Genomic DNA, 26,763 nt, shown 5'->3' with positions numbered 1-26,763 from the left:
CCCGGCTGATGCAGAGCTTCAAGGAGTCGCATTCCCACGAGTCGCTGCTGAGCCCCAGCAGCGCGGCCGAGGCGCTGGAGCTCAACCTGGATGAGGACTCCATCATCAAGGCCGTCCACAGCAGCATCCTGGGCCAGGAATTCTGCTTCGAGGTAGGAGCCCGACCTCCTCATTGCCTCCCCGTTGGCCATCGGCGTGGTTGGGGGGGCGGTTTGTGATGGTGGCGCGTCATCCCTAGGTGACCACGGCCTCGGGGACCAAGTGCTTTGCCTGCCGCTCGGCTGCTGAGAGGGACAAGTGGATCGAGAATCTGCAGAGGGCGGTGAAGCCCAACAAGGTGAGGGGGGGATCGCGGTGGGGGTGGTCAACTGGTAGGGATGGTCAAGTGGTAGGGGGTGTTGGTGGTCAACTGGAATGGATGGGGATGGTCAGTTGGTGGGGATGGTCAACAGGTATGGGTGGGGATGGTCTGCTGGTGGGGATGGGATGATCAGCTGGTGGGGGTGGGGATGGTCTACTGGTGAGGATGGTCAACTGGTAGGGGGGTGTTGATGGTTAACTGGAATGGATGGGGATGGTCAGTTGGTGGGGATGGTCAATAGGTATGGGTGGGGATGGTCTAGTGGTAGGGATGGGATGATCAGCTGGTGGGGATGGTCAAGTGGTAGGGGGTGTTGGTGGTCAACTGGAATGGATGGGGGATGGTCAGTTGGTGGGGATGGTCAACGGGTATGGGTGGGGATGGTCTGCTGGTGGGGATGGGATGATCAGCTGGTGGGGGTGGGGATGGTCTACTGGTGAGGATGGTCAACTGGTAGGGGGTGTTGATGGTTAACTGGAATGGATGGGGATGGTCAGTTGGTGGGGATGGTCAATGGGTATGGGTGGGGATGGTCTAGTGGTAGGGATGGGATGATCAGCTGGTGGGGGTGTTGATGGTCTAGTGGTGGGGATGGGATGATCAACTGGTGGGGATGGTCAAGTGGTAGGGGGTGTTGGTGGTCAACTTGAATGGATGGGAATGGTCAATTGGTGGGGATGGTCAACTGGTGGGGATGAGGATGGTCAGCTGGTGGGGATGCTGATGGTCAACTGGAATGGATGGGGATGGTCAATTGGTGGGGGTGGAGATGGTCAACTGGTGGGGATGTTGATGGCCAACTGGTATGGGTGGGGACAGTCTACTGGTGAGGATGGGGATGGTCAACTGGTGGGGATGGGGATGGTCAGCTGGTGGGAATGGTCAACTGGTGGGGATGCTGATGGTCAACTGGTATGGGTGGGGATGGTCAGCTGGTGGCTATGGAGATGGTCAGCTGGTGGGGATGGTCGGTGGTAGGGACGGAGATGGTCAACTGGTAGTGATGTAGTGATGGGATGCTTGGCGGGTGGAAATGGGATGGTCAACAGGTGGGGATGGTCAACCGGTGGGGACGAAGTGGTCGTCTGTTGGGGGTGGAGATGGCCCACTGGTGGCAGTGGAGGTGGTTGCTGGTGGTGATGTCCCCCAGGGCTCACCCTGGCCCTTGGGGTCACTGGTCCCGGTGGCCACTCTCAGCTGGGGTTTCCCCCTGGTGTCCCCCCTGCCCCCAGAGTCACTGTCCCCATCTACCCCCACCCCTGGCTCCCCCTGATCTGTCCCACCACCCTGGCCTCTCCCCCTCCCAGATATCCTCACCCCACGCTGTCCCCACGTCCCCTGCTGACCTCCCTCCCTCCCACCCCTCCTCAGGACAACAGCCGGCGGGTGGACAATGTCCTGAAGCTGTGGGTGATCGAGGCGCGAGACCTTCCCCCCAAGAAACGCTACTACTGCGAGCTCTGCCTGGACGACATGCTCTACGCCCGCACCACCAGCAAGGCGCGCACCGACAACGTCTTCTGGGGAGAACATTTTGAGTTCAACAACCTGCCGGCCGTCCGCACCATCCGCCTGCACCTCTACAAGGACACCGACAAGAAACGCAAGAAGGACAAGAGTAACTACGTGGGGATGGTGAGCATCCCCATCGCCAGCGTCACCGGGCGGCACTTCGCCGAGCAGTGGTACCCGCTCAGTCAACCCAGCGGCAGCAAGAGCAAGGCGGGTTGTCCGGCGCTCCGCGTCAAGAGTCGCTTCCAGACCATGAGCATCCTCCCCATGGAGCTCTACAAGGAGTTTGCCGAGTACGTCACCAATAATTACCGGATGCTTTGCGCCGTCCTGGAGCCCGTGCTCAGCGTCAAGAGCAAGGAGGAGGTGGCCTGCGCGTTGGTGCACATCTTGCAGAGCACCGGCAAGGCTAAGGTGGGGGGCTGGGGGTTGGGGAGGGGTGGAGGATTGAGGATGGAGGGATGGAGGGGTGGAGGGTGGATTGAGGGAGGAATGGAAGGAGGATAATGGATGGAAGATGGATGGATGGATGGATGGATGGATGGATGGATGGATGGATGGATGGATGGATGGATGGATGGATGGGTGGATGGATGGATGGATGGATGGATGGAAGATGGATGGATGGATGGATGGAAGATGGATGGATGGATGGATGGATGGATGGATGGATGGATGGATGGATGGAAGATGGATGGATGGATGGATGGATGGATGGATGGATGGATGGATGGATGGATGGATGGGTGGATGGATGGGTGGATGGATGGATGGATGGATGGATGGATGGGTGGATGGATGGGTGGATGGATGGATGGATGGATGGATGGATGGGTGGATGGATGGATGGATGGGTGGATGGATGGATGGATGGATGGATGGATGGATGGATGGATGGATGGGTGGATGGATGGATGGATGGATGGATGGATGGATGGATGGGTGGATGGATGGATGGATGGATGGGTGGATGGATGGATGGATGGGTGGATGGATGGATGGATGGATGGATGGATGAAAGATGGATGGATGAAAGATGGATGGATGGAGAACGGAGAGAGGATGGATGGGTAGAGGATGGATGGATGGATGGAGGATGGAGGATGAAGGGATGAAGGATGGGTGGTGAAGGGAGGGAGAATGGATGGATGAAGGATGGATGGATGGAAGATGGATGGATGGATGGATGCAAGATGGGTGGATGGAGAACGGAGAGAGGATGGATGGGATGGATGGATGGGATGGATGGATGGATGGAGGATGGAGGATGAAGGGATGAAGGATGGGTGGTAAGGGAGGGAGAATGGATGGATGGATGGAGGATGGATGAAGGATGGATGGATGGAAGATGGATGGATGGATGGATGCAAGATGGATGGATGGAGAACGAAGAGAGGATGGATGGGATGGATGGATGGATGGATGGATGGATGGATGGATGGATGGAGGATGGAGGGATGAAGGATGGGTGGTGAAGAGAGGGAGAATGGATGGATGGATGGATAATGGATGAAGGATGGATGGATAATGGATGGATGGATGGATGGATGGATGGATGGATGGATGGAGAATGGAGAGAGGATGGTTGGGTAGAGGATGGATGGATGATGGAAGATGGATGGATGGATGGATGGATGCAGGATGGAGGATGGAGGGATGAAGGATGGGTGGTGGAGGGAGGGAGAATGGATGGATCAATGGATAATGGATGAAGGATGGTTAGTTGGAAGATGGATGGATGGAAGATGGATAGAGGATGGATGGATAAAGATGGATGGAAGATGGATGGATGGATGGATGGATGGATGGAGGATGGAGGGATGAAGGATGGGTGGTGGAGGGAGGGAGAGAGAATGGATGGATGGATGGATAATGGATGAAGGATGGATGTGTGGAAGCAAGATGGATGGATGGAGAACAGAGAGGATGGATGGATGGATGGATGGATGGATGGATGGATGGATGGATGGATGGACGGATGGGACGGATGGACAGAAGATGGAAGCAGGACACTCGGAGGCATGGAGGGTGGGCTGGGCCAGCCTGGCTGGGCTGCAGGCAGGCGCTGGGCTGCCCTGACGGCCGTGGACAGGACTTCCTGTCGGACATGGCCATGACGGAGGTGGATCGCTTCATGGACCGGGAGCACCTGATCTTCCGGGAAAACACCCTCGCCACGAAAGCCATAGAGGAGTACCTGAAACTCATCGGCCAGAAATACCTCAAGGATGCCATTGGTAAGCTCCACCAGAACTCGGGGGTCCCCGTCATGGCCAGGGGTCCCTGTCATGGCCAGGAACCCCATCAGTATGGTTGTGGGATGGTGGGTGGTCCCCACATGTGGTCATGTCCCCTTTGGCATGGCCATGGGATGGTTGGGTGGTCCCTTCTCATGGTCATGTCCCCATTAGGGTGCAGTTGGGTGGTCCCCAGTCCCTGCCCATAGCCCGATCCTCATGGGCATGGCCATGGGGTGGTTGGGTGGTCCATTCTCGTTGCCACGTCCCCTTTGGCATGGCTGTGGGGTGGCTGAGTGGCCCACTCGTGTGGCCGTATCCCCACTGGCATGGCCATGTGATGTTGGGTGGTCCCTTCCCATGGCCTTAGGACAGTTAGGTGGTCTCTTCTCATGGCTGTGGGCCCATGGTTATGGTCATGGTTGGGTGGTCCTTTCTTATGATCATGTCCCTGTTGGCATGACCAGGGGATGGTTGGGTGGTCCCTTCTCATGGCCATGTCTCCATTGAGGTGGTCTGGCTGTGGGACAGTTGGGTGGTCCCCAACCCCCGTCCACTTCCAGGTCTTCATTGGCATGAGGATGAGATGGTTGGGTGGTCCCTTCCATGTCCCCATTGGGTTGACTTGGCTGTGGGACAGTGGGGGGGGGTCCCCGGTCCCCTCTGACGTCCCCGTCCTCACCCAGGCGAGTTCATCCGGGCGCTGTACGAGTCGGAGGAGAACTGCGAGGTCGACCCCATGAAGTGCTCGGCCCTCCACCTTGGCCGACCACCAGGCCAACCTCCGCATGTGCTGCGAGCTCGCCCTCTGCAAGGTGGTCAACTCGCACTGGTGAGTCCTTGGGGCTGGGGACATCCCCCCAGTGTCCCCACCACAGGTCCCTGACCATCTTGTGTGGTGTCCCCACCACCCCCCAGCGTGTTCCCACGGGAGCTGAAGGAGGTCTTCGCCTCGTGGCGGCTGCGATGCGCCGAGCGGGGGTCGCGAGGACATCGCCGACCGGTTGATCAGCGCCTCGCTCTTCCTGCGGTTCCTCTGCCCTGCCGTGATGTCCCCCAGCCTCTTCGGCCTCATGCAGGAGTACCCCGACGAGCAGACCGCCCGCACCCTCACCCTCATCGCCAAGGTCATCCAGAACCTGGCCAACTTCACCAAGTGAGCGCCCAGCGTGGAGGGGAGAAGGTTGGGGGAGGGGGTGACGGTGCTCAGGTGGAGGGAGGGATGGGAGGAGGGTGGTGGGGGACGCAGGTGGGCAGGGAGGAGAGATGGAGGGATGGTGGAGGGAGGTGGATCCGTAGGTCTATGGGTGCGTTCATGGGTGGATGGAGAGTGAATGGATGGATGGACCGAAGATGGACAGATGGACAGAAGATGGATGGATGGTTTGATGGACAGATGGACTGAAGGTAGATGGATGAGATGATGGATGGAAGGTGGATGGATGAGATGATGGATGGTGGGTGGAAGGTGGATGGATGACTTGAGAGATGGATGAGTTGGAAAATGGACAGGTGGAGATGAGATGGCTGGGGGAGTTGATAGATCATGGACAGATGAGTTGATGGATGATGGGCAGAAGATGGTTGGATGAGTGGACGGATGGGCAGAAGATGGAGGGGATGAACTGATGGGTGGACAGAGGAGGAAGAATAGGAAATGGATGGATGAGTTGGTAGATGAACGGATGAGTTTACGGGTGGGTGAGCATGAGTTTACGGGTGGGTGAGCAGAGAAGACAGATGATCAGAAGGTGGATGTGTTGATGGATGATGGGTGGAAAATGAGCGAGTTGAGTGGGTAAGGTGGTGGATGGAGGGAGCAGCAGATGGCTAGGTGGATGATGGATGGATTCATGGGTGGATGGAAGATGGATGGATAGAAGGAAGGAAGATGGGTGGATGAGTTGGTTGGTAGATAGCTGGATGGAGAGCAGGGCTGGATGAAGGCCAGACGTGGCTTTATGAAGGGATGCCTGGAAGCTGGAGGGACAGAAGGGATGGAGGGTGGTGGGCAAGGCTGGTGGGGGGGACAACAACCATCCAGGGGCCAGAGCAGACCCTGCTGAGCTCCTGCCCACAGGTTTGGCAGCAAGGAGGAGTACATGGCCTTCATGAACGAGTTCCTGGAGCTGGAGTGGACCAGCATGCAGCAGTTCCTCTACGAGATCTCCAACCTGGACACCCTCACCAACAGCACCAGCTTCGAGGGCTACATCGACCTGGGCCGCGAGCTCTCCACCCTGCACGCCCTCCTCTGGGAGGTCATGTCCCAGCTCAGCAAGGTACCCCCGTCACCTGGGACCCCCCATGGTGGAGGGTCACCTGGGTCCTCTCCTGGGTGATGGGCAGGGCCTGGACACCTAGGTTTCCCTAGTTTTGGGATCCTGGACATCTGGGTGGCCCTGGAGGGGCATTTTGGGGTCCTATGCACCCCTGTTCCCCAAAAGGAGGTCACCAGGGGTCCCATCCACCCATGTCCCACCCATGGGAGGTCACTGGGGGTCCCAGCCCCACTGTGTCCCCACCACGGGAGGTCATTGGGAAGCCACCACTGGGTCACTGGGTGCCCCCCAGGTGTGGCCATTGGGGTCCCATCCACCCATGTCCCACCACAGGAGCTCATTGGGGGTCCCATCCACCCATGTCGCACCATGGGAGGTCACTGGGGTCCCAGCCCCACTGTGTCCCACCACGGGGAGGTCATTGGGAAGCCACCATTGGGTCACCCCAAGGGTGGTCACTGGAGTCCCATCCACCCATGTCCCACCACAGGAGCTCACTGAGGTCCCATCCACCCCATGTCCCACCATGGGAGGTCACTGGGGTCCCAGCCCCACTGTGTCCCACCACGGGAGGTCATTGGGAAGCCATCATTGGGTCACCCCAAGGGTGGTCACTGGAGTCCCATCCACCCATGTCCCACCACAGGAGCTCATTGGGGTCCCATCCACCCATGTCCCACCATGGGAGGTCACTGGGGTCCCAGCCCCACTGTGTCCCACCACGGGAGGTCATTGGGAAGCCACCATTGGGTCACCCCAAGGGTGGTCACTGGGAGTCCCATCCACCCATGTCCCACCACAGGAGCTCACTGAGGTCCCATCCACCCATGTCCCACCATGGGAGGTCACTGGGGTCCCAGCCCCACTGTGTCCCACCACGGGAGGTCATTGGGAAGCCATCATTGGGTCACCCCAAGGGTGGTCACTGGAGTCCCATCCACCCATGTCCCACCACAGGAGCTCATTGGGGTCCCACCTACCTGTGCCCCTCACAGGGGAGGTCATGGGGGTCCCAGCCCCACTGTGTCCCCACCACGGGAGGTTACTGGGGTGCCAGGGCGTGGGGTGGGGACACGTGGTTTGACCTGCCCCCTCCCCCACCCCCCAGGAGGCCCTGCTGAAGCTGGGCCCACTGCCCCGGCTGCTGACGGGACATCAGCGTGGCCCTGCGCAACCCCCACCTGCAGCGGCAGCCGAGCCAGGGGGAGCGGCTGCCCCCCAAGGGGCTGGTGCTGCGGGGACCCTCGGCTGACCTCCAGCCTACCTCGTCCGTGACCTCAACAGGTGAGGACCCCCAGGAACCACCCCGCTGTCCCCCCCCGTGACGCCCCCCCGTCCCCACGGTACCTCCACATCCTCATAGCATCTCCACATCCTTGTGATAGCTCCTCATCCCGCCCCGTGTCCCCCCCCGCTGTGTCCCCCCCTGTCCCCGTGGTGTCCCCATGTGTCACCCTGATGGCCCTCAGTCTCACCTGGGGTGGCTTACCACCACCACGGGGTCCCCCGGTGGTCACCCCTCTCTGCCCCTGCAGCTCTGTTGACCTCCAGTCCTACATGGTGCGGGGCCTCAACAGGTGGGTGATGGGGGATGGGGTGGGGGACAATGAGGGGTGGGGATGGGTGGTGGGATAGGGATGGGGACAACAATGAGGTGAAGATGGTGATGGGATGGGGACAGAGATGGGATTGGGATGGGGATGGAAGTGGGGATGGAGATGATGGAGATGGAGATGAGGATGGGATGGGGTTGGGGTTGAGGATGGGATGGGATGGAGATGGGATGGGGTTGGGGATGGGGATAGCAATGGAGATGGGACTGGGATGGAATGGGATGGAGATGGAGGTGGGATCACGATGGGATGATGATGGAGATGGGGTTGGGGCTGGAGATGGAGATGGGATCACGATGGCATGATGATGGGCTTGGGACTTGAGATGGAGATGAGGTGGTTATGGAGATGGGCTTGGGGCTGGAGATGGAGGTGGGCTGGTGATGGAGATGGGCTTGGGGCTGGAGATGGAGGTGGGCTGGTGATGGAGATGGGCTTGGAGCTGGAGCTGGAGGCGGGCTGGTGATGGAGATGGGCTTGGAGATGGAGGTGGGCTGGTGATGGAGGTGGGCTTGGGGCTGGAGATGGAGGTGGGCTGGTGATGGAGATGGGCTTGGGGCCGGAGATGGAGGCGGGGCTGGTGATGGAGGTGGGCTTGGGGCCGGAGATGGAGGCGGGCTGGTGATGGAGGTGGGCTTGGGGCCGGAGATGGAGGCGGGCTGGTGATGGAGATGGGCTTGGGCCGGAGATGGAGGTGGGCCTGGTGATGGAGATGGGCTTGGGGCCGGAGATGGAGGTGGGCTGGTGATGGAGATGGGCTTGGAGATGGAGGTGGGCTGGTGATGGAGATGGGCTTGGAGATGGAGGTGGGCTGGTGATGGAGGTGGGCTTGGGGCTGGAGATGGAGGTGGGCTGGTGATGGAGGTGGGCTTGGGGCCGGAGATGGAGGTGGGCTGGTGATGGAGATGGGCTTGGGGCCGGAGATGGAGGCGGGCTGGTGATGGAGATGGGCTTGGGGCCGGAGATGGAGGCGGGCTGGTGATGGAGATGGGCTTGGGGCCGGAGATGGAGGTGGGCTGGTGATGGAGGTGGGCTTGGGGCCGGAGATGGAGGCGGGCTGGTGATGGAGATGGGCTTTGGGGCCGGAGATGGAGGTGGGCTGGTGATGGAGGTGGGCTTGGGGCGGAGATGGAGGTGGGGCTGGTGATGGAGATGGGCTTGGGGCCGGAGATGGAGGTGGGCTGGTGATGGAGATGGGCTTGGAGATGGAGGTGGGCTGGTGATGGAGATGGGCTTGGAGATGGAGGTGGGCTGGTGATGGAGGTGGGCTTGGGGGCCGGAGATGGAGGTGGGGATGGAGACAGGGCTGGGACAGGAACATGGCTGAGGCCACCATGAACACCGCTCTCAGCACCACCCCCCCCGCCCCCCCAGCTCCATGGAGGTGCCCCGCCTGCCCTCCCCGCCGCAGGAGAAGGTGGCCGCAGGAGGTGCTGGTCCTGAGCCCGCCCCCCCCCTGGCCCGCTCCTCCCCCGCCTACTGCACCAGCAGCTCCGACCTGACGGAGCCCGAGGGGGGCCGGGGGGGCTCTGGGGGGTGGGCAAGAGCGTCTCCATGCTGGACCTTCAAGACGGCCGCGTTGACAGCGTCCCGAGTTTGCCCGCCGAGCTGCTCGCCGCCGGTGGTCCAGCCCCGGGGGGGGCCGGAGGGGGGCTGCGTCCCGGCCGCCTCTCGCAGGGCAGCGCCTCCAGCCTGGCCCCCCCTCGGTTGGGGGTACCCGAACCGGGGGGGCCGCAGTTGCGGGTCCCCCTTTCCTTCCAGAACCCTCTTTTTCATTTGGCGGCCGACGGACCCTTGCGAGGACCCGAGCCGGGGGGTGAGGGACCCTTCGCCCCCCCCCCTGCACGGGTACAGCAAGAGCGAGGAGCTGGCGGCGCCCCCCCCCAAGCACATCACCCACAGCCCACAGCTACAGCGACGAGTTCCGCCTCCGGCCGGGGGGGGACTTCGGCCGGCGGCAGCTCTCCCTGCAGGGACAGCCTGGCCCCCCCCCAGATCACCATCGGGGCCCCCCCACCCCCCACCCCTCGGGGGGCTCGGGCGGGGAAAGGTGGGGGGGCAGGGCAGGGGGCCCTAGGGGTGCCCCCCAAACCCCGGCCGGCCAGCGGGAACCTGCTGGCGTCCCCCGAACCGGCTTACGGACCCCCCCGCTCCCCGGCAGCCCTCCCTGGCCAAGGAGGCGTCGGTGGCTGGGATGAAGCCACCGGTCACCAAGCAGGTGGGGGGGGACACGGGGGCGTGGGGAGGTGGGGGGGGGCGGGGGGGCGGGGGGGGGGCATGGGGACGGGGGAGGGGATGGGGGACGTGGGGGCTGTGGGGGACATGGGGACAGGGGAGGGATGGGGGCGATGGGGGACATGGGGACAGGAGGGGGATGGGGGGGATGGGGGACATGGGGACAGGGAGGGGATGGGGGGGATGGGGGATATGGGGGACAGGGAGGGGATGGGGGGGGATGGGGGACATGGGGGACAGGGGAGGGATGGGGGGGGATGGGGGACGTGGGGACAGGGAGGGGATGGGGGCGATGGGGGACATGGGGGACAGGGAGGGGATGGGGGCGATGGGGGACATGGGGACAGGGAGGGGATGGGGGCGATGGGGGACATGGGGACAGGGAGGGGATGGGGGGGATGGGGGACATGGGGACAGGGGAGGGATGGGGGGGATGGGGGACATGGGGACAGGGAGGGGATGGGGGGGGATGGGGGACATGGGGACAGGGAGGGGATGGGGGCGATGGGGGGACATGGGGACAGGGGAGGGGATGGGGGGGATGGGGGACATGGGGACAGGGAGGGGATGGGGGGGATGGGGGACATGGGGACAGGGAGGGGATGGGGGGGATGGGGGACATGGGGACAGGGGAGGGGATGGGGGGGATGGGGGACATGGGGACAGGGAGGGGATGGGGGGGATGGGGGGACATGGGGACAGGGAGGGGATGGGGGGATGGGGGACATGGGGACAGGGAGGGGGATGGGGGGGATGGGGGACATGGGGACAGGGGAGGGATGGGGGGGATGGGGGACATGGGGACAGGGAGGGGGATGGGGGGATGGGGGACATGGGGACAGGGGAGGGATGGGGGGGATGGGGGACATGGGGACGGGGGGGGATGGGGGACATGGGGACAGGGGAGGGATGGGGGCGATGGGGGACACGGGGGACAGGGAGGGGATGGGGGGGATGGGGGACATGGGGACAGGGGAGGGATGGGGGGCGATGGGGGACATGGGGACAGGGAGGGGATGGGGGGATGGGGGGACATGGGGACAGGGAGGGGATGGGGGCGATGGGGGACATGGGGACAGGGAGGGGATGGGGGCGATGGGGGACATGGGGACAGGGAGGGGATGGGGGGATGGGGGACATGGGGACAGGGAGGGGATGGGGGCGATGGGGGACATGGGGACAGGGAGGGGATGGGGGGGATGGGGGACATGGGGACAGGGGAGGGATGGGGGCGATGGGGGACATGGGGACAGGGAGGGGATGGGGGGGGATGGGGGACATGGGGACAGGGGAGGGATGGGGGGGATGGGGGACATGGGGACAGGGGGGGGGATGGGGGACATGGGGACAGGGGAGGGATGGGGGCGATGGGGGACATGGGGACAGGGAGGGGATGGGGGGATGGGGGATGGGGGACATGGGGGCATGGTGGGGATGGGGGATGTGGGGGCTGTGGGGGACATGGAAGGGACGGGGGACAAGGTAGGGTTGGGGGACATGGGGACGTGGAGGGGATGGGGGACACGGGGGCTGTGGGGGACGTGGTGGGCACACGGACATGGTGAGAACATGAGGGCTGTGAGGGACACGGGGACACTGGGGACCTAAGGGGACATGGTGGAGACGGGGGGATGTGGCAGGGACGGAGGACATCGGGGACATTATGGGGTGGCATGGTGGGGAGGGGGCCATGGGTGACACGGGCCGTGGTGGGGCTGGATGGACATGAGGGGCTTTGTGGGGACACGCTGGAGATGGGGGAGAGCTGCTGTGGGGACAAGCGGTGGGGACAAGAGGGACCGAGCTTGTCCTTGTGCCCCTCCCCCCAGGCCTCGCAGACGCCGTCGACGCTGAACCCGGTGATGCCGGCGGCGGAGCGCACGGTGGCCTGGGTGTCCAACATGCCGCACCTCTCGGCCGACATCGAGAGCTCCCACATCGAGCGCGAGGAGTACAAGCTCAAGGAGTACTCCAAGTCCATGGACGAGAGCCGGCTGGACCGGGTAGGGACCACCGACGGACCCCCCGCGTATGGGGCTGGGGGTCCTGGGAATCCGGGTGTCCAGGTCCCAGGAGATGATCCTGATGGACCCAAGTCCCAAGAGATGACCCTGATGGACCCAGGTCCTGGGGACCCAAGTGTCCAGGTCCCAGGAGATGACCCTGATGGACCCAGGTCCTGGGGACCCAAGTCCCAACAGATGTCCCTGATGGACCCCAGGTCTTGGGAACCCAAGTGTCCAGGTCCCAAGAGATCATCCTGATGGACCCAGGTCCTTGGGACCCAGGTCCCAAGAGATGACCCTGATGGACCCAGGTCCTGGGGACCCAAGTCCCAAGAGATGACCCTGATGGACCCAGGTCCTTGGGACCCAGGTGTCCAGGTCCCAAGAGATGACCCTGATGGACCCAGGTCCTGGGGACCCAAGTCCCAACAGATGTCCCTGATGGACCCAGGTCTTGGGAACCCAAGTGTCCAGGTCCCAAGAGATGATCCTGATAGACCCAGGTCCTTGGGACCCAAGTGTCCAGGTCCCCAAGAGATCATCCTGATGGACCCAGGTCCTGGGGACCCAGGTCCCAAGAGATGACCCTGATGGACCCAGGTCCTGGGGACCCAAGTGTCCAGGTCCCAGGAGATGATCCTGATGGACCCAGGTCCTGGGGACCCAAGTGTCCAGGCCCCAGGAGATGATCCTGATAGACCCAGGTCCTTGGGACCCAAGTCCCAAGAGATGACCCTGATGGACCCAGGTCCTTGGGACCCAGGTGTCCAGGTCCCCAAGAGATGACCCTGATGGACCCAGGTCTTGGGAACCCAAGTGTCCAGGTCCCAAGAGATGATCCTGATAGACCCAGGTCCTTGGGACCCAAGTGTCCAGGTCCCAAGAGATCATCCTGATGGACCCAGGTCCTGGGGACCCAGGTCCCAAGAGATGACCCTGATGGACCCAGGTCCTGGGGACCCAAGTGTCCAGGTCCCAGGAGATGATCCTGATGGACCCAGGTCCTGGGGACCCAAGTGTCCAGGCCCCAGGAGATGATCCTGATAGACCCAGGTCCTTGGGACCCAAGTCCCAAGAGATGACCCTGATGGACCCAGGTCCTGGGGACCCAAGTGTCCAGGTCCCAAGAGATGATCCTGATGGACCCAGGTCCTGGGCACCCAAGTGTCCAGGTCCCAAGAGATCATCCTGATGGACCCAGGTCCTTGGGACCTAGGTCCCAAGAGATGACCCTGATGGACCCAGGTCCTGGGGACCCAAGTGTCCAGGTCCCAGGAGATGATCCTGATGGACCCAGGTCCTTGGGACCCAAGTCCCAAGAGATGATCCTGATGGACCCAGGTCCTGGGGACCCAAGTCCCAAGAGATGACCCTGATGGACCCAGGTCCTTGGGACCCAGGTGTCCAGGTCCCAAGAGATGACCCTGATGGACCCAGGTCCTGGGGACCCAAGTCCCAACAGATGTCCCTGATGGACCCAGGTCTTGGGAACCCAAGTGTCCAGGTCCCAAGAGATGATCCTGATAGACCCAGGTCCTTGGGACCCAAGTGTCCAGGTCCCAAGAGATCATCCTGATGGACCCAGGTCCTGGGGACCCAGGTCCCAAGAGATGACCCTGATAGACCCAGGTCTTGGGGTACCAAGTGTCCAGGTCCCAGGAGACGATCCTGATGGAGCTAGGTCCTGGGGACCCAAGTCCTAGATGATCCTGATGGACTCGGGTCCCAGTAGATGACCCTGATGGACCCAGGCGTCCAGGCATCCCCTGTGGTGGAAACCAAGGTGTCCAGGCATCACCACGAGTGGTCCCAAATGTTTAGGTGTCATCATGGTGGGGACTCAGGTGTCCGAGTGTCACCAGAGTTGGTCCCAACTCTGGGTGTCATCTTGGTGGAGACCTTGATGTTCGGTCATGACCATGGTGGGGGACCTTGATGTTTGGGCATCACCATTGTGGAGATCTAGGTGTCTGGGCACCACCACGGTGGAGACCCAGGTGTTTGGGTGTCACCACTGGGGGACCCACGGTGTCTGGTGGTGGTGGGGGTGGGGAGGTGCCACCACCAGCACTCTGCAGTGTGGGCTGTGGCAGGTGAAGGAGTACGAGGAGGAGATCCACTCGCTGAAGGAGCGGCTGCACATGTCCAACCGCAAGCTGGAGGAGTACGAGCGGCGCCTGGTGTCGCAGGAGGAGCAGACGAGCCGCATCCTGCTGCAGTACCAGCACCGCCTGGAGCAGAGCGAGAAGCGCCTGCGGCAGCAGCAGGCGGAGAAGGACTCCCAGATCAAGAGCATCATCGGCAGGTGAGGGAGGGACCCGGCCCCGGGGACAGCGAGGGGGACACTGGGGACGCGGGGACACAGAAGGAGATGATGGACATGGTGGAACGGGGATGACATGGGGACACAGAGGGACATGGGGACACAGGAGGAGATGATGGACGTGGTGGAACGGGGATGACATGGGGACACAGAGGGACATGGGGACACAGGAGGAGATGATGGACATGGTGGAACGGGGATGACATGGGGACACAGGAGGAGATGATGGACATGGTGGAACAGGGATGACATGGGGACACAGAGGGACATGGGGACACAGGAGGAGATGATGGACGTGGTGGAACGGGGATGACATGGGGACACAGAGGGACATGGGGACACAGGAGGAGATGATGGACGTGGTGGAACGGGGATGACATGGGGACACAGAGGGACATGGGGACACAGGAGGAGATGATGGACGTGGTGGAACGGGGATGACATGGGGACACAGAGGGACATGGGGACACAGGAGGAGATGATGGACATGGTGGAACGGGGATGACATGGGGACACGGACATGGGGACACAGGAGGAGATGATGGACATGGTGGAACGGGGATGACATGGGGACACAGAGGGACATGGGGACACAGAAGGAGATGATGGACGTGGTGGAACGGGGATGACATGGGGACACAGAGGGACATGGGGACACAGGAGGAGATGATGGACATGGTGGAACAGGGATGACATGGGGACACAGAGGGACATGGGGACACAGAAGGAGATGATGGACGTGGTGGAACGGGGATGACATGGGGACACAGAGGGACATGGGGACACAGGAGGAGATGATGGACATGGTGGAACGGGGATGACATGGGGACACAGAGGGACATGGGGACACAGGTGGAGACGAGGGACATGGTGGAACGGGGATGACATGGGGACACAGGAGGAGATGATGGACATGGTGGAACAGGGATGACATGGGGACACAGAGGGACATGGGGACACAGAAGGAGATGATGGACGTGGTGGAACGGGGATGACATGGGGACACAGAGGGACATGGGGACACAGAAGGAGATGATGGACGTGGTGGAACGGGGATGACATGGGGACACAGAGGGACATGGGGACACAGAAGGAGATGATGGACGTGGTGGAACGGGGATGACATGGGGACACAGAGGGACATGGGGACACAGGAGGACTTGGAGGCAATAGATGGACATGGAGGGTGTGGGGATGGAGGAGGACATGGGGACTTGGAGGAACATGGAGGACATGGGGACACAAGAGTGACATGGGGACACAGAAGAACATGAAGGTCAGAGGAACATGGGGACACAGAAGATGAGGGACATAGTGGGATATGGGTGACATGGGGACACAGAGTGACATGGGGATGCAGGAGAACATGGAGGACACGGAGAGGGACATGGGGACCCAGGGATGTGGGGACACAGAAAAACACGAAGGACAGAGGGACATGGGACACAGAGGGACATGGACATGGGGGACACAGGGACATGGGGAACATGAGGGAGATGGAGGGACATGGAGGATATGGGGACATGCAGGACATGGAGGGACCACAGGGACACTCAGGGCCATGAGGACACAGAGCGACATGGGGGACACCTGGACACAGCAGGACATGGGGGGGTGTCCCCTCATGTCCCCAGGCTGGTGGCAATGTGATCCCAGTGTGGCCTGTCCCCACCATGTCCCTGGGTGTCCCCACCATGTCCCTGGGTGTCCCCACCATGTCCCTTGGGTGTCCCTGGTGGGGTGGTGGCAGCGTGACCCTGAGGTGTCCCTGCAATGTCACTGGGGGTGTCCCCACATGTCCTTGGGGTGAGTGGTGGTGGGTCCCCAGGGGGGGTGTCCCCATGGGTGGCAGCATGTCCCTTGGGGGGGTGTCCCCACCCCGGTGGTGTCCCTGGGGGGGGGGGGGGGGTTGTCCCTGTGACCTGGGGGTGCCCCTGGGGTGTCCCTTGGGGGTGGTGGGGTGTCCCCTGGGGGTGTCCCCTGTCCTTGGGTGTCCCTGGGGGCTGTCACCATGTCCCTGGGTGTCCCCAGGGGGGTCCCCATTGCCTGGGGTGCCCCTGAAGGTGTCCCCATGTCCCTAAGGGTGCCCCTGGGGGTGTCCCCATGAGGTGAGGATGTCCCTGGGGGTGTCCCCCATGACCCAGGGGTGTCCCTGGAGGTGTCCTCAGGGGGTGTCCCCATGCCCCAGGGTGTCCCTGGGGTGTGTCCCTGGGGGTGTCCTCAGGGGTGTCCCCATGCCCAGGGTGTCCCTAGGGGTGTCCCTGGGGGTGTCCCCATGACCCAGGGTGTCACATGACCCAGGATGTCCCCAGGGGTGTCCCCAGGGCTGTCCCCATGACAGGGTGTGCACCTATGGGTGTCCCCAGGAGTGTCCCCATGACCTAGTGTGTCCCTGGGGGTGTCCCCATGAACAGGGGTGTCCCCGGGGGTGTCCCCATGACCCAGGGTGTCCCCAGGGGTGTCCCCATGACCCGGGGGGTGTCCCCATGACCCAGGGTGTCCCCATGACCAGGGATGTCCCTGGGGGTGTCCCCATGACCCAGGGTGTCCTTCGGGGTGTCCCCATGACCCGGGGGTGTCCCTGGGGGTGTCCCCATGACCCAGGGTGTCCTTCGGGGTGTCCCCATGACCCGGGGGTGTCCCTGGGGGTGTCCCCATGACCCAGGGTGTCCCTAGGGGTGTCCCCAGGGTGTCCCCATGACCAGGGATGTCCCTTGGGGGTGTCCCCATGACCCAGGGGTGTCCCCATCCCCCTGGCGAAGCCTGGCCCCCGGGAAGGTTGTCCCCAAGAGGCGTCCCCGGGGGTGGCAGCGGGACCCCGGGGGGTGTCCCCGTGTCCCCGGGGTGCCCCCCCGGGGGGTGGCAGCGTGACCCCGGTGAAGCCTGGCCCCGCAGGCTGATGCTGGTGGAGCAGGAGCTGCGCAGGGATCACTTGGGCGCCCACGACCCCCCCGAGGGCCGGCGGCGGCTGCTCGACGCTCAGGTGGAAATTACAATGTCATTGCTCTGCTCCGTGGTGACATCGGCCATCCCACGCCGCGCTGGGGACGGGGCCCGGGGGCGGGGGGGCACCCATGGGCGGGGGGACCCCGAGGGGGTGATGGGCACCCATGGGTGGGCCGATGGGCACCCCTAGAGGGGCGTATGGACATCGTTGGGGGGTTCTGTGGGCGGGGGGGGTCACCTTTGGGGGGAGGGGGGTCACCTTTGGGTTGTGGGGGTTCACCTTTGGGTGGGGGGGTATGGGCACCCATGGGTGGGGGGTACCTCGAGGGGGTGATGGGCACCCATGGGTGGGGGTATGGGCATGTCTGGAAGGGTGTATGGACATCGTTGGGGGGGGGGGTGGTGGTGTCTGTGGCCACCCTAGGGGTGGGGGGGCACCTTTGGGTGGGGGGTATGGGCACCCATGGGTGGGGGGACCCCCGAGGGGGTGACGGGCACCCATGGGTGGGGGTGGGGAGGACCCCTAGAAGGGTGAATGGACATCGCTGGGGGGGTTCTGTGGGCAGGGGGGGGGTCACCTTTGGGTGGGGGGGTTCACCTTTGGGTGGGGTTGTATGGGCACCCATGGGTGGGGGGGACCCCGAGGGGGTGTGATGGGCACCCATGGGTGGGGGTGGGGGTACCCTAGAGGGGCGTATGGACATCGTTGGGGGGGGGGGGTGTCTGTGGCTGGGGGGGACACCTTTTGGGGGGGGGGTATGGGCACCCATGGGTGCGGGGACCCCAGGGGGTGACGGGCACCCTGGGGGGGGGGGGGGGGGCGTATTGGCATCCCAGCAGGGTTACTGGGGGGTACTGGGCCCCCCTGGGAGGTTACTGGGGGGGCTGTGGGCACCACTGGGGGGGGTATTGTCACCCCCGGGCGGGGGGGGGGGGGTTGGTGACCTATGGGGGGGGATGGTCACCTGTGGGGGCTGTAGGGGGCCAGGGTTGTCCCTAGAGGGGGACATGGGGATGGCGGGGGGGGGGGGGAGGGGGGGCGGGGACTTGGTGGCATCTGGGGGGGAGGGAGATTATGGCCCCTGGTGGGGGCGGGGGGGGGGACAGAGCCACCCCTGTGGGGGCCCTGAGGGGAGGGGAACATGGGGACCCATGGGGGGGGGGGGGCACGACAGGGTCACCCCTGGGGGGGGGACCACAGGGACCCCAGGGGGGGCACAGCCACCCCCTGGGGGGGACAGGGCCACCCCCAGTGGGGACCTGGTGACCCACAGGGAGACGGGGGGGGGTCGGGGCCACCCCCAGGGAGAACAGGGTCACCCCTGGGGGGACATGGTCACCCCTGGGGGGGGGACAGGGCCACCCCCGGTGGGGACAAGGCCACCTCTAGGGGGGGACACGGGGTCCCCTCTGGGGGACCAGGGCCACCCCTGGGGGTGCACGGTCACCTCCGGGGGGGGGACAAAGCCACCCCAGGGGGGACATGGTCACCCCGTGGGGGGGGGACAGGGGCCACCCCAGGGGGGACAAAGTGACCCCCCCAGAGGGGGACAGGGCCATCCCCGGTGGGCACAGGGCCACCCCTGGGGGGACAAAGTGACCCCCCCAGGGGGGACAGGGCCACCCCTGGGGGGACAAAGTGACCCCCCCCAGGGGGGACAAGGTCATCCCTAGTGGAGACAGGGCCACCCCTGGGGGGGACACGGTCCCCCCAAGGGGGGGGACACAGGCCACCTCCAGGGAGGACATCAGAGGGACATGGGGGGGGGGGGGCGGGGGTGACAGAGCCACATCCCCCCCCCCCCCCCCCGCCTAGGGACAGGGCCACCAACATGTCCCCAAGGCCACCTCCCCCCCCCCCAAGCGACGGGGCTGGTGACAGACCCCCTCCTTGGGTTGGGGTTCCCCCCCGCCACCGCAGGGCCACCCCCTCAAGGCCACCACCGGGGACACGGTGTGTCCCCCAAGTCCTCCCCTCCCCCCCCCCCCCCCCATCCCCCGAGTCCCCCCGCGGGGACAAGCGTGTCCCCCGCGGTGGCCCTGACCCCCCCGTGTCTCTCTTCGTCCTAGCTGTCCGTCAGGTAGCGCGGGCCAGCCCTGCCATTGTCACGGGACCCTCGGCCTCCGGTGACACGCCAGGTGGGGTCCTCCCGTCCCCGTCCCTGTCCCCATCCCCCCCCTTCCCCTAGGTAGCACCCAGGGGGACATCGGGGAACCCCTTGGGGACACAGTGCTGGAGTGTCCCCCATGTTCCTCCTGTGGCCCCGTGTCCCTCAGGGACATGGGGAACCCTTGGGGACATGGAGCCAGGATGTCCCCAAGACCTTCTTGTGTCCCCATGTCCCTGAGGGACATTGGGAACCCTTGGGGACATGGAGCCAGGGATGTCCCCAAGACCTTCTTGTGTCCCCATGTCCCTCAGGGACATGGGGAACCCCTTGGGGACATGGAGCCAGGATGTCCCCAAGATGCTCTTGTGTCCCCCATGTCCCTCAGGGACATTGGGAACCCTTGGGGACATGGAGCCAGGATGTCCCCAAGACCTTCTTGTGTCCCCATGTCCCTCAGGGACATTGGGAACCCTTGGGGACATGGAGCCAGGATGTCCCCAAGACCTTCTTGTGTCCCCATGTCCCTCAGGGACATTGGGAACCCTTGGGGACATGGAGCCAGGATGTCCCCAAGACCTTCTTGTGTCCCCATGTCCCTGAGGGACATTGGGAACGCTTGGGGACATGGAGCCAGGATGTCCCCAAGACGCTCTTGTGTCCCCATGTCCCCTGAGGGACATTGGGAACCCTTGGGGACATGGAGCCAGGATGTCCCCAAGACCTTCTTGTGTCCCCCATGTCCCTCAGGGACATTGGGAACCCTTGGTGACATGGAGCCAGGATGTCCCCAAGATGCTCTTGTGTCCCCATGTCCCTCAGGGACATTGGGGAACGCTTGGGGACATGGAGCCAGGATGTCCCCAAGATGCTCTTGTGTCCCCATGTCCCTCAGGGACATTGGGAACCCTTGGGGACATGGAGCCAGGATGTCCCCAAGATGCTCTTGTGTCCCCATGTCCCTCAGGGACATTGGGAACCCTTGGGGACATGGAGCCAGGATGTCCCCAAGACCTTCTTGTGTCCCCATGTCCCTCAGGGACATTGGGAACCCCTTGGGGACATGGAGCCAGGATGTCCCCAAGATGCTCTTGTGTCCCCATGTCCCTGAGGGACATTGGGAATGCTTGGGGACATGGAGCCAGGATGTCCCCATGTCCTTCAGGGACATTGGGAACCCCTGGGGACATGGATCCAGGTGTCCCCCTGTCCCTGAGGGACACTGAGGACCCTTAGGGGACACGCAATGCTGGACTGTCCCCATGTCCTCTGGACAATGGGAACCCTTGGGGACACAGACCTGGGGTGTCCTCATGTCCCCAGGACAGTGGGAACCCTTGGGGACATGGATCTGTGTGTCCCCATGTCCTTCTTGTGTCTCTGTGTCCCCCTGGGGACACTGGGAACCCTTGGGGACATGGATCTAGGGTCACCCATGTCCTCCTTGTGTCCCCCTCGGGACACGGAGAACCTTTGGGGCCATGGTTCCAGGGTGTCCCCAGGTCCTCCCTGTGTCCCCATGTCCCCTGGACACTGGGGAACCCCTGGGGACACGGATCCAGGTGTCCCCATGGTCCCTCTTGTGTCTCCGTGCTTCCCTGGGGACACCGGGAGCCCTCAGGGGGACATGGATTATGACATGTCCCCATGTCCCCATGACACTGGGGAACCCCTGGGGACATGGACATTGGCACGTCCCTCTTGTGTCCCTCAGGGACATTGGGGACCCCCTGGGGACATGGATCCCGGGTGTTCCCGTGTCCTCGTGTCCCCCTCCAAGGACATTGGGGACCCTTGGGGACATGTGTCCCAGGTGTCCCCATGTCCCTCCTGTGTCCGGGTAGGACCTTGTCCCCTCCCTGGCACCTTCCATCCCGAGCCATCCCAGGGGACGTGGATCTGGGATGTCCCCATGTCCCTCTCCTTGTCCCATGTGCCCCCCCCCCGGCACCCCCGTGACACAGATCCGGGGTGTCCCTGACCCTCCTGTGTCCTGGCCAGGATGTGCCACGGGGACGTCCTTGTCCCCTTCTGGTGTCCCTTGTCCCCTGTCCTGTCCCAGGAGACATGGACCCAGGGTGTCCCCATGTCCCTCTTGTGTCCCCATGTCCCCCAGGGACACTGGGAACCTTTGGGGACATGGACCCAGGGTGTCCCCACGTCCCTCTTGTGTCCCCGTGTCCCCTCCTGTGTCCCCATATCCTCTTGGGGACATGGATCCAAGGTGTCCCCATGACCCTTGGGACACCAGGGAGTCCTGGGGGACATGGATCTGCAGTGTCCCCATGTCCTTCCTGTGTCCCCATGTCCTTCCTATGTCCCCATGTCCCCCAGGGACACTGGGAACCCTTGGGGACATGGAGCCAGGATGTCCCCATGACCCTTCTGTGTCCCCACGTCCCCCAGGGACACTGGGAACCCTTGGGGACATGGATCCGGAGTGTCCCCACGTCCCCCAGGGACGCCTTGGGGACATGGATCCAGGTGTCCCCATGTCCCTCCTGTGTCCCCATGTCCCCCAGGGACACCGGGAACCCCTTGGGGACATGGATCTGGAGTGTCCCTGTGTCCCCACGTCCCCCAGGGACACTGGGGACCCTTGGGGACACGGATCCGGAGTGTCCCCACGTCCCCCAGGGACGCCTTGGGGACATGGATCCAGGTGTCCCCATGTCCCTCCTGTGTCCCCATGTCCCCCTTGGGGACATGGACCTGAGGTGTCCCCCCAGGGCCACCAAGGAGCTTCTGGGCTGTCCCTGTCCCACTTACGTCGTCCCGTCCCCCCCCCCCCCCAGGGGTGACAACAGTGGGGACAACAGTGTCACCGTCCCCTCTGGGGGTGGCTTGGGAGGGAGGGGGGTGGGGGAGGGGGAGGGCCACCCACCGTCCCCCAGCGCTGGCGCCCGCCGTCACCCCGCCTCGTCTCCATCCTCGTGTCTCGTGTCTGTCCCCATCTCACCTCACCCGGGGGGTGGGGGTGGGGGTGGGGGGTGACATGCGCGTCCCTGTGTCATGTCCTGTCTGGGGGGGGGGGGGGAGGGGGATGGGGGTTTGGGGGGGGATGGGGATGGGGGGATGGGGATGGGGGGGGGGCTGTCCTGGCGGCGCAGGAGGGTCCCCACCGAGCTGATACAGGTGAGTGCTGCGGCGCGGGGTGGGGGGTGGGGGTGTATTGGGGGGTGGGGGAGGGGTGGGGGACTTGGGGACCCCTTTTTTTGGGGGGGGGTGGGGGGGGGGACAGGGGGGGTGAATGAGCCCCCTCGGTGCCTTGCAGGAGAGGCAGCTTTCCGCCGTGGGTGCAGCAGGACCCGGGGCTGTGAGCTGGGCCGGGGGGGTCCCCGTGCGACCCCCGCCTCCGCCCCCCGCCACCCCCGATCACGGCCAACGGCGAGCTGCGCGGCCCCGCTGCTGAGCACTAGCCCCCGCCCCGGGGGCCACCGGGACCCCCCCCCCAACCCCCCCGCCCCCGGGGCTGGCGGTGGCACCCGGCGACCCCCGGGGAAGAGGAGGCTGGGGGGAGGGGGAGGGGGAAGGGGAGGGGGGAGGGGGGGGGGGGGATGGGAGCCACCCCCACCCCCCCCACCAAGCCACCCCCCCACCCCCCCCCCCCCCACCCCCCTTCCCCTCCTGCCCTGGCCTCGTGCAAGGGCTCCTCGTGCGAGGGGTGTGAGGCCTCGTGCAAGGGCTCCTCGTGCAACGGCCTCGTGCAAGGGCAGCTGGGGGGGGGCCTTGTGCAAGGGCTCCTCGTGCAACAGGAGCCGGGCAGCCTCGTGCAGGGGCTCCTCGTGCAACGGCCTCGTGCAAGGGCTCCTCGTGCAACGGGAGCCGGGCAGCCTCGTGCAGGGGCTCCTCGTGCAACGGCACCTCGTGCAAGGGCTCCTCGTGCAACAGGAGCCGGGCAGCCTCATGCAGGGGCTCCTCGTGCAACGGCCTCGTGCAAGGGCAGCTGGGGGGGGCCTTGTGCAAGGGCTCCTCGTGCAACAGGAGCCGGGCAGCCTCGTGCAGGGGCTCCTCGTGTAACGGCCTCGTGCAAGGGCTCCTCATGCAACGGCCTCGTGCAAGGGCGCCTCGTGCAACGGCCTCGTGCAAGGGCGCCTCGTGCAACGGCAGCAGGGGGGCCTCGTGCAAGGGCTCCTCGTGCAACAGCAGCAGGGGGGCCTCCTGCAACACCTCCTCGTGCAACAGGAGCCAGGTGTCCTCGTGCAAGGGCTCTTCACACAACGGCTCCTCGCGCAGGAGCGGGGCGACCTCGTGCAAGGGTTCCTCGTGCAACAGCTCCTCACACAAGGGCTCCTCTTGCAGCAGGAGCGGGGAGGCGTCGTGCAGCCGCTTCTTGTGCAAGGGCTCCTCGTGCAACAGGAGCGGAGAGGCTTTGTGGAAGGGCATCCTCACGCACCAGCACCTCGTGCGACGGGAGGAGGGAGGCCTTGTGCGACGGCTCCTTGTGCAAGGGCTCCTCGTGCAACAGCACCTCAGGCCAGGGGAGCAGGGAGACCTCGTGCAACAGCTCCTCGTGCACCAGGATTGGGGGAGGCCTCGTGCAACAGCTCCTCGTGCAATGGGAACAAGGCGGCCTTGTGCAACGGCTCCTCGTGCACCGGGACAGGGGTTGGCCTTGTGCAGTGGCTCCTCGTGCAATGGGGGCGGGGAGGCCTTGTGCACCGGTGGCTTCTCGTGCAACAGCTCCTCGTGCACCGGGACTGGGGCGACCTTGTGCACTGGGAGCGGGACGGCCTCGTGCACCGGGACTGGGCTGGCCTCGTGCATCGGCTCCTCGTGCAGCGAGACTCGGGGGGGGGTGGGTGGGCTGGTGTTGGGTGGAGGGGGGGGGGTCCTTCGTGCAAGGGGATTGGGGCGGCCTCGTGCAACGGCTCCTTGTGCTCCAGGACCAGGCCAGGCCCCCGCCCCCCCCCCTCCTTTGCCGACCCTCCCCCCCCCACCCCCCCACCCCCCCAGCCCTTTTATCCTTGTGCATCACCCTCCTTGCACCAGGACCAGACCCCACCCTCGTGCATCACCACCCCTCGTGCACCAGGCCCGGACCTTCCCCTCGTGCATCACCTCGACCCCTCCCCCAATCCTTACCCCCCCCCCCCCCCCTCCATGTGCACCAGGACCAGACCACCCCACCCCCACCCCATACACCAGGACCGGGGGGTCCCCGTGCATTGGGGGTGGGGGGTGGTGGGTGTCCCCGTGCACCACCAGCCTCGTGCACCAGGACTGGGGGGGCCCCCCCCCGTGCACCGTGTCCCCCCCCCGGCCCCCGGCCTCAACCCCCCCGCACAGGGGAGAGCCCCCCCCCCCCCCCCCCCAATCACTGGGACCCCCAATGTACTGGGTGCCCCCCCCCCATTCACCAGCCCCCCCCATTACCCCCCCAATACACCAGGGCACCCTCCCCCCCCGCACCGAGCACCAGGGCACCCCCCCATTCACGAGCCCCCCTCCAATTCATTGCCCCCCAACCCAATGCACCAGGACCCCCCCTCATTCACCCCCCTCCCAATGCACCAGCCCCCCCCCCAATGCACCACGACCCCCCCCCCCAATCACGAGCCCCCCAATCACCCCCCTCCAATGCACCAGGCACCAGGACCCCCCCCCCTTCACCCCCTCAATGCACCAGGACCCCCCCCCACCATTCACCACCCCCCCAATGCACCAGGACGCCCCCAATCACGAGTCCCCCCCCATTCACGCCCCCATGCACCAGGACCCCCCCCATTCACCGCCCCAGTGCACCAGGACCCCCCCCATTCACCCCCTCAATGCACCAGGACCCCCCCATTCACCCCCCCCAGCGCACCAAGACCCCCCCCATTCACCGCCCCAGTGCACCAGGACCCCCCCATTCACCCCCCCAATGCACCAGGACCCCCCCATTCCCCCCCCCCAATGCACCAGGACCCCCCTCCCCCCCCATTCACCGCCCCCCCCCACCTCAATGCACCGGGCCCCCCCTGCACCAGGCCCCCCCGCTTCAGCGGCCCCCCCCGTTCAGCGGCCCCCGGTGCCCCCCCGGAGCCCCCCCGGCCCGGGCCCGCCGCAGCCCCGACAATCCCCGCCCGCGGGCGGGCCCCAGGCGGGTCTGGGCTGGCTCCAGCCCCCGCCGGGGCCGCCGCTGCCCGCGGAGCCTTTAATAAACTCGGATCGGTCTTGTAGCCCCGCCCCCTCCGGTGACGCGGCCAATGGGGGGCGGGGCGGGGGCGGGAGGGGCTTAGGCGGGGAGCGAAGGAGGGAGCGAAGGCGGGGGATGGGGGCGGGGCTTGGGAGACTGGGCGGGGCTTGGGGTGGACTGGGCGCAGGCGGTAAGGCAGGAGGGAGAGAAGGCTGGGTGCTGGGGGGGCGGGGCTTGGAGAGCGGGTGTGGCTTGGGAAACTGGGCGGGGCTTGGGGTGGACAGGGCTTAGGAGGGAAGGCGGGGGCTGGGGGGCGGGGCTTGGGGAGTGGGTGTGGCTTGAGAGAGCATGGGCGTGGCTTGGGAGACTGGGTGGGGCTTGGGGTGGACAGGGCTTAGGTGGGAAGATGAGGGATGGGGGCGGGGCTTGTGGGTGGGTGTGGCTTGAGAGAGCATGGGCGTGGCTTGGGAGACGGGGCGTGTCTTAGGGTGGACTGGGTTTAGGAAGTGGGGCAGGAGGGAGCAAAGACAGGGATTGGGGGTGTGGCTTGGGGAGCAGGCGTGGCTTGGGAGACCGTGGGAGGGGCTTAGATGGTGGGCGTGGTTTGCAGGGGTAGAGCAGGGGAATGCAAAGGCTGGGGAGGGGAGGGGCTTGGGGCTTGGGCGGGGCTTGAGAGAGGGTGGGCGTGGCTTGGAGTGGACAGCGCTTGCAGAGACCGGGCAGAGGAAAGGCATGCCTTGGGTGGGCGTGGCGTGTGGCTGGGTGTGGCTTGTGGGTGGGCGTGGCTTACGATGGGCGGGGGTTAGGAGGTAGGGCAGGGAGAGCAAAGGTGGGGCTAGGGAGGGGTCTGGTTTGGGAAGTGGGCAGGGTTTAAGAGACAGGGTGGGCGGAGCTTGCAGGGGTAGGGCAGGGGAAGCAAAGGCTGGGGAGGGGGCGTGGCTTGAGGTAGGCGGGGCTTAAGGAGATAGAGGGGTTTAGGGGTAGGAGGGGTTTAGGAGGGGCGGGGTATCCAGGGGCAG

The 26,763-nt window shown here is 64.8% G+C and overlaps 1 protein-coding gene across 1 annotated transcript; it reads left to right on the top strand.

Moving 5' to 3' along the window:
• Positions 1–23,153, top strand: SYNGAP1 (synaptic Ras GTPase activating protein 1). The gene is given in 24 exon segments (XM_055793248.1): positions 1–152; positions 239–337; positions 1,733–2,287; positions 3,966–4,110; positions 4,797–4,864; positions 4,866–4,942; positions 5,029–5,089; positions 5,091–5,266; positions 6,191–6,392; positions 7,501–7,539; positions 7,541–7,649; positions 7,652–7,676; positions 7,928–7,969; positions 9,380–9,524; positions 9,527–9,828; positions 9,830–9,908; positions 9,910–9,983; positions 9,985–10,156; positions 10,158–10,193; positions 11,627–11,668; positions 12,037–12,243; positions 14,340–14,551; positions 17,465–17,552; positions 22,898–23,153. Coding segments are annotated over 24 exon segments (3,237 nt in total). The 5' UTR covers positions 1–8; the 3' UTR covers positions 23,036–23,153.
• Positions 23,154–26,763: the final 3,610 nt, after the last annotated feature.

The sequence above is a fragment of the Falco peregrinus genome, assembly GCF_023634155.1.
Source record: "Falco peregrinus isolate bFalPer1 chromosome 21 unlocalized genomic scaffold, bFalPer1.pri SUPER_21_unloc_1, whole genome shotgun sequence".
NCBI classification, from domain to species: domain Eukaryota; kingdom Metazoa; phylum Chordata; class Aves; order Falconiformes; family Falconidae; genus Falco; species Falco peregrinus.
Note: the sequence above shows the minus strand (reverse complement) of the source record. Positions and strands in the feature narration are given on the sequence as shown.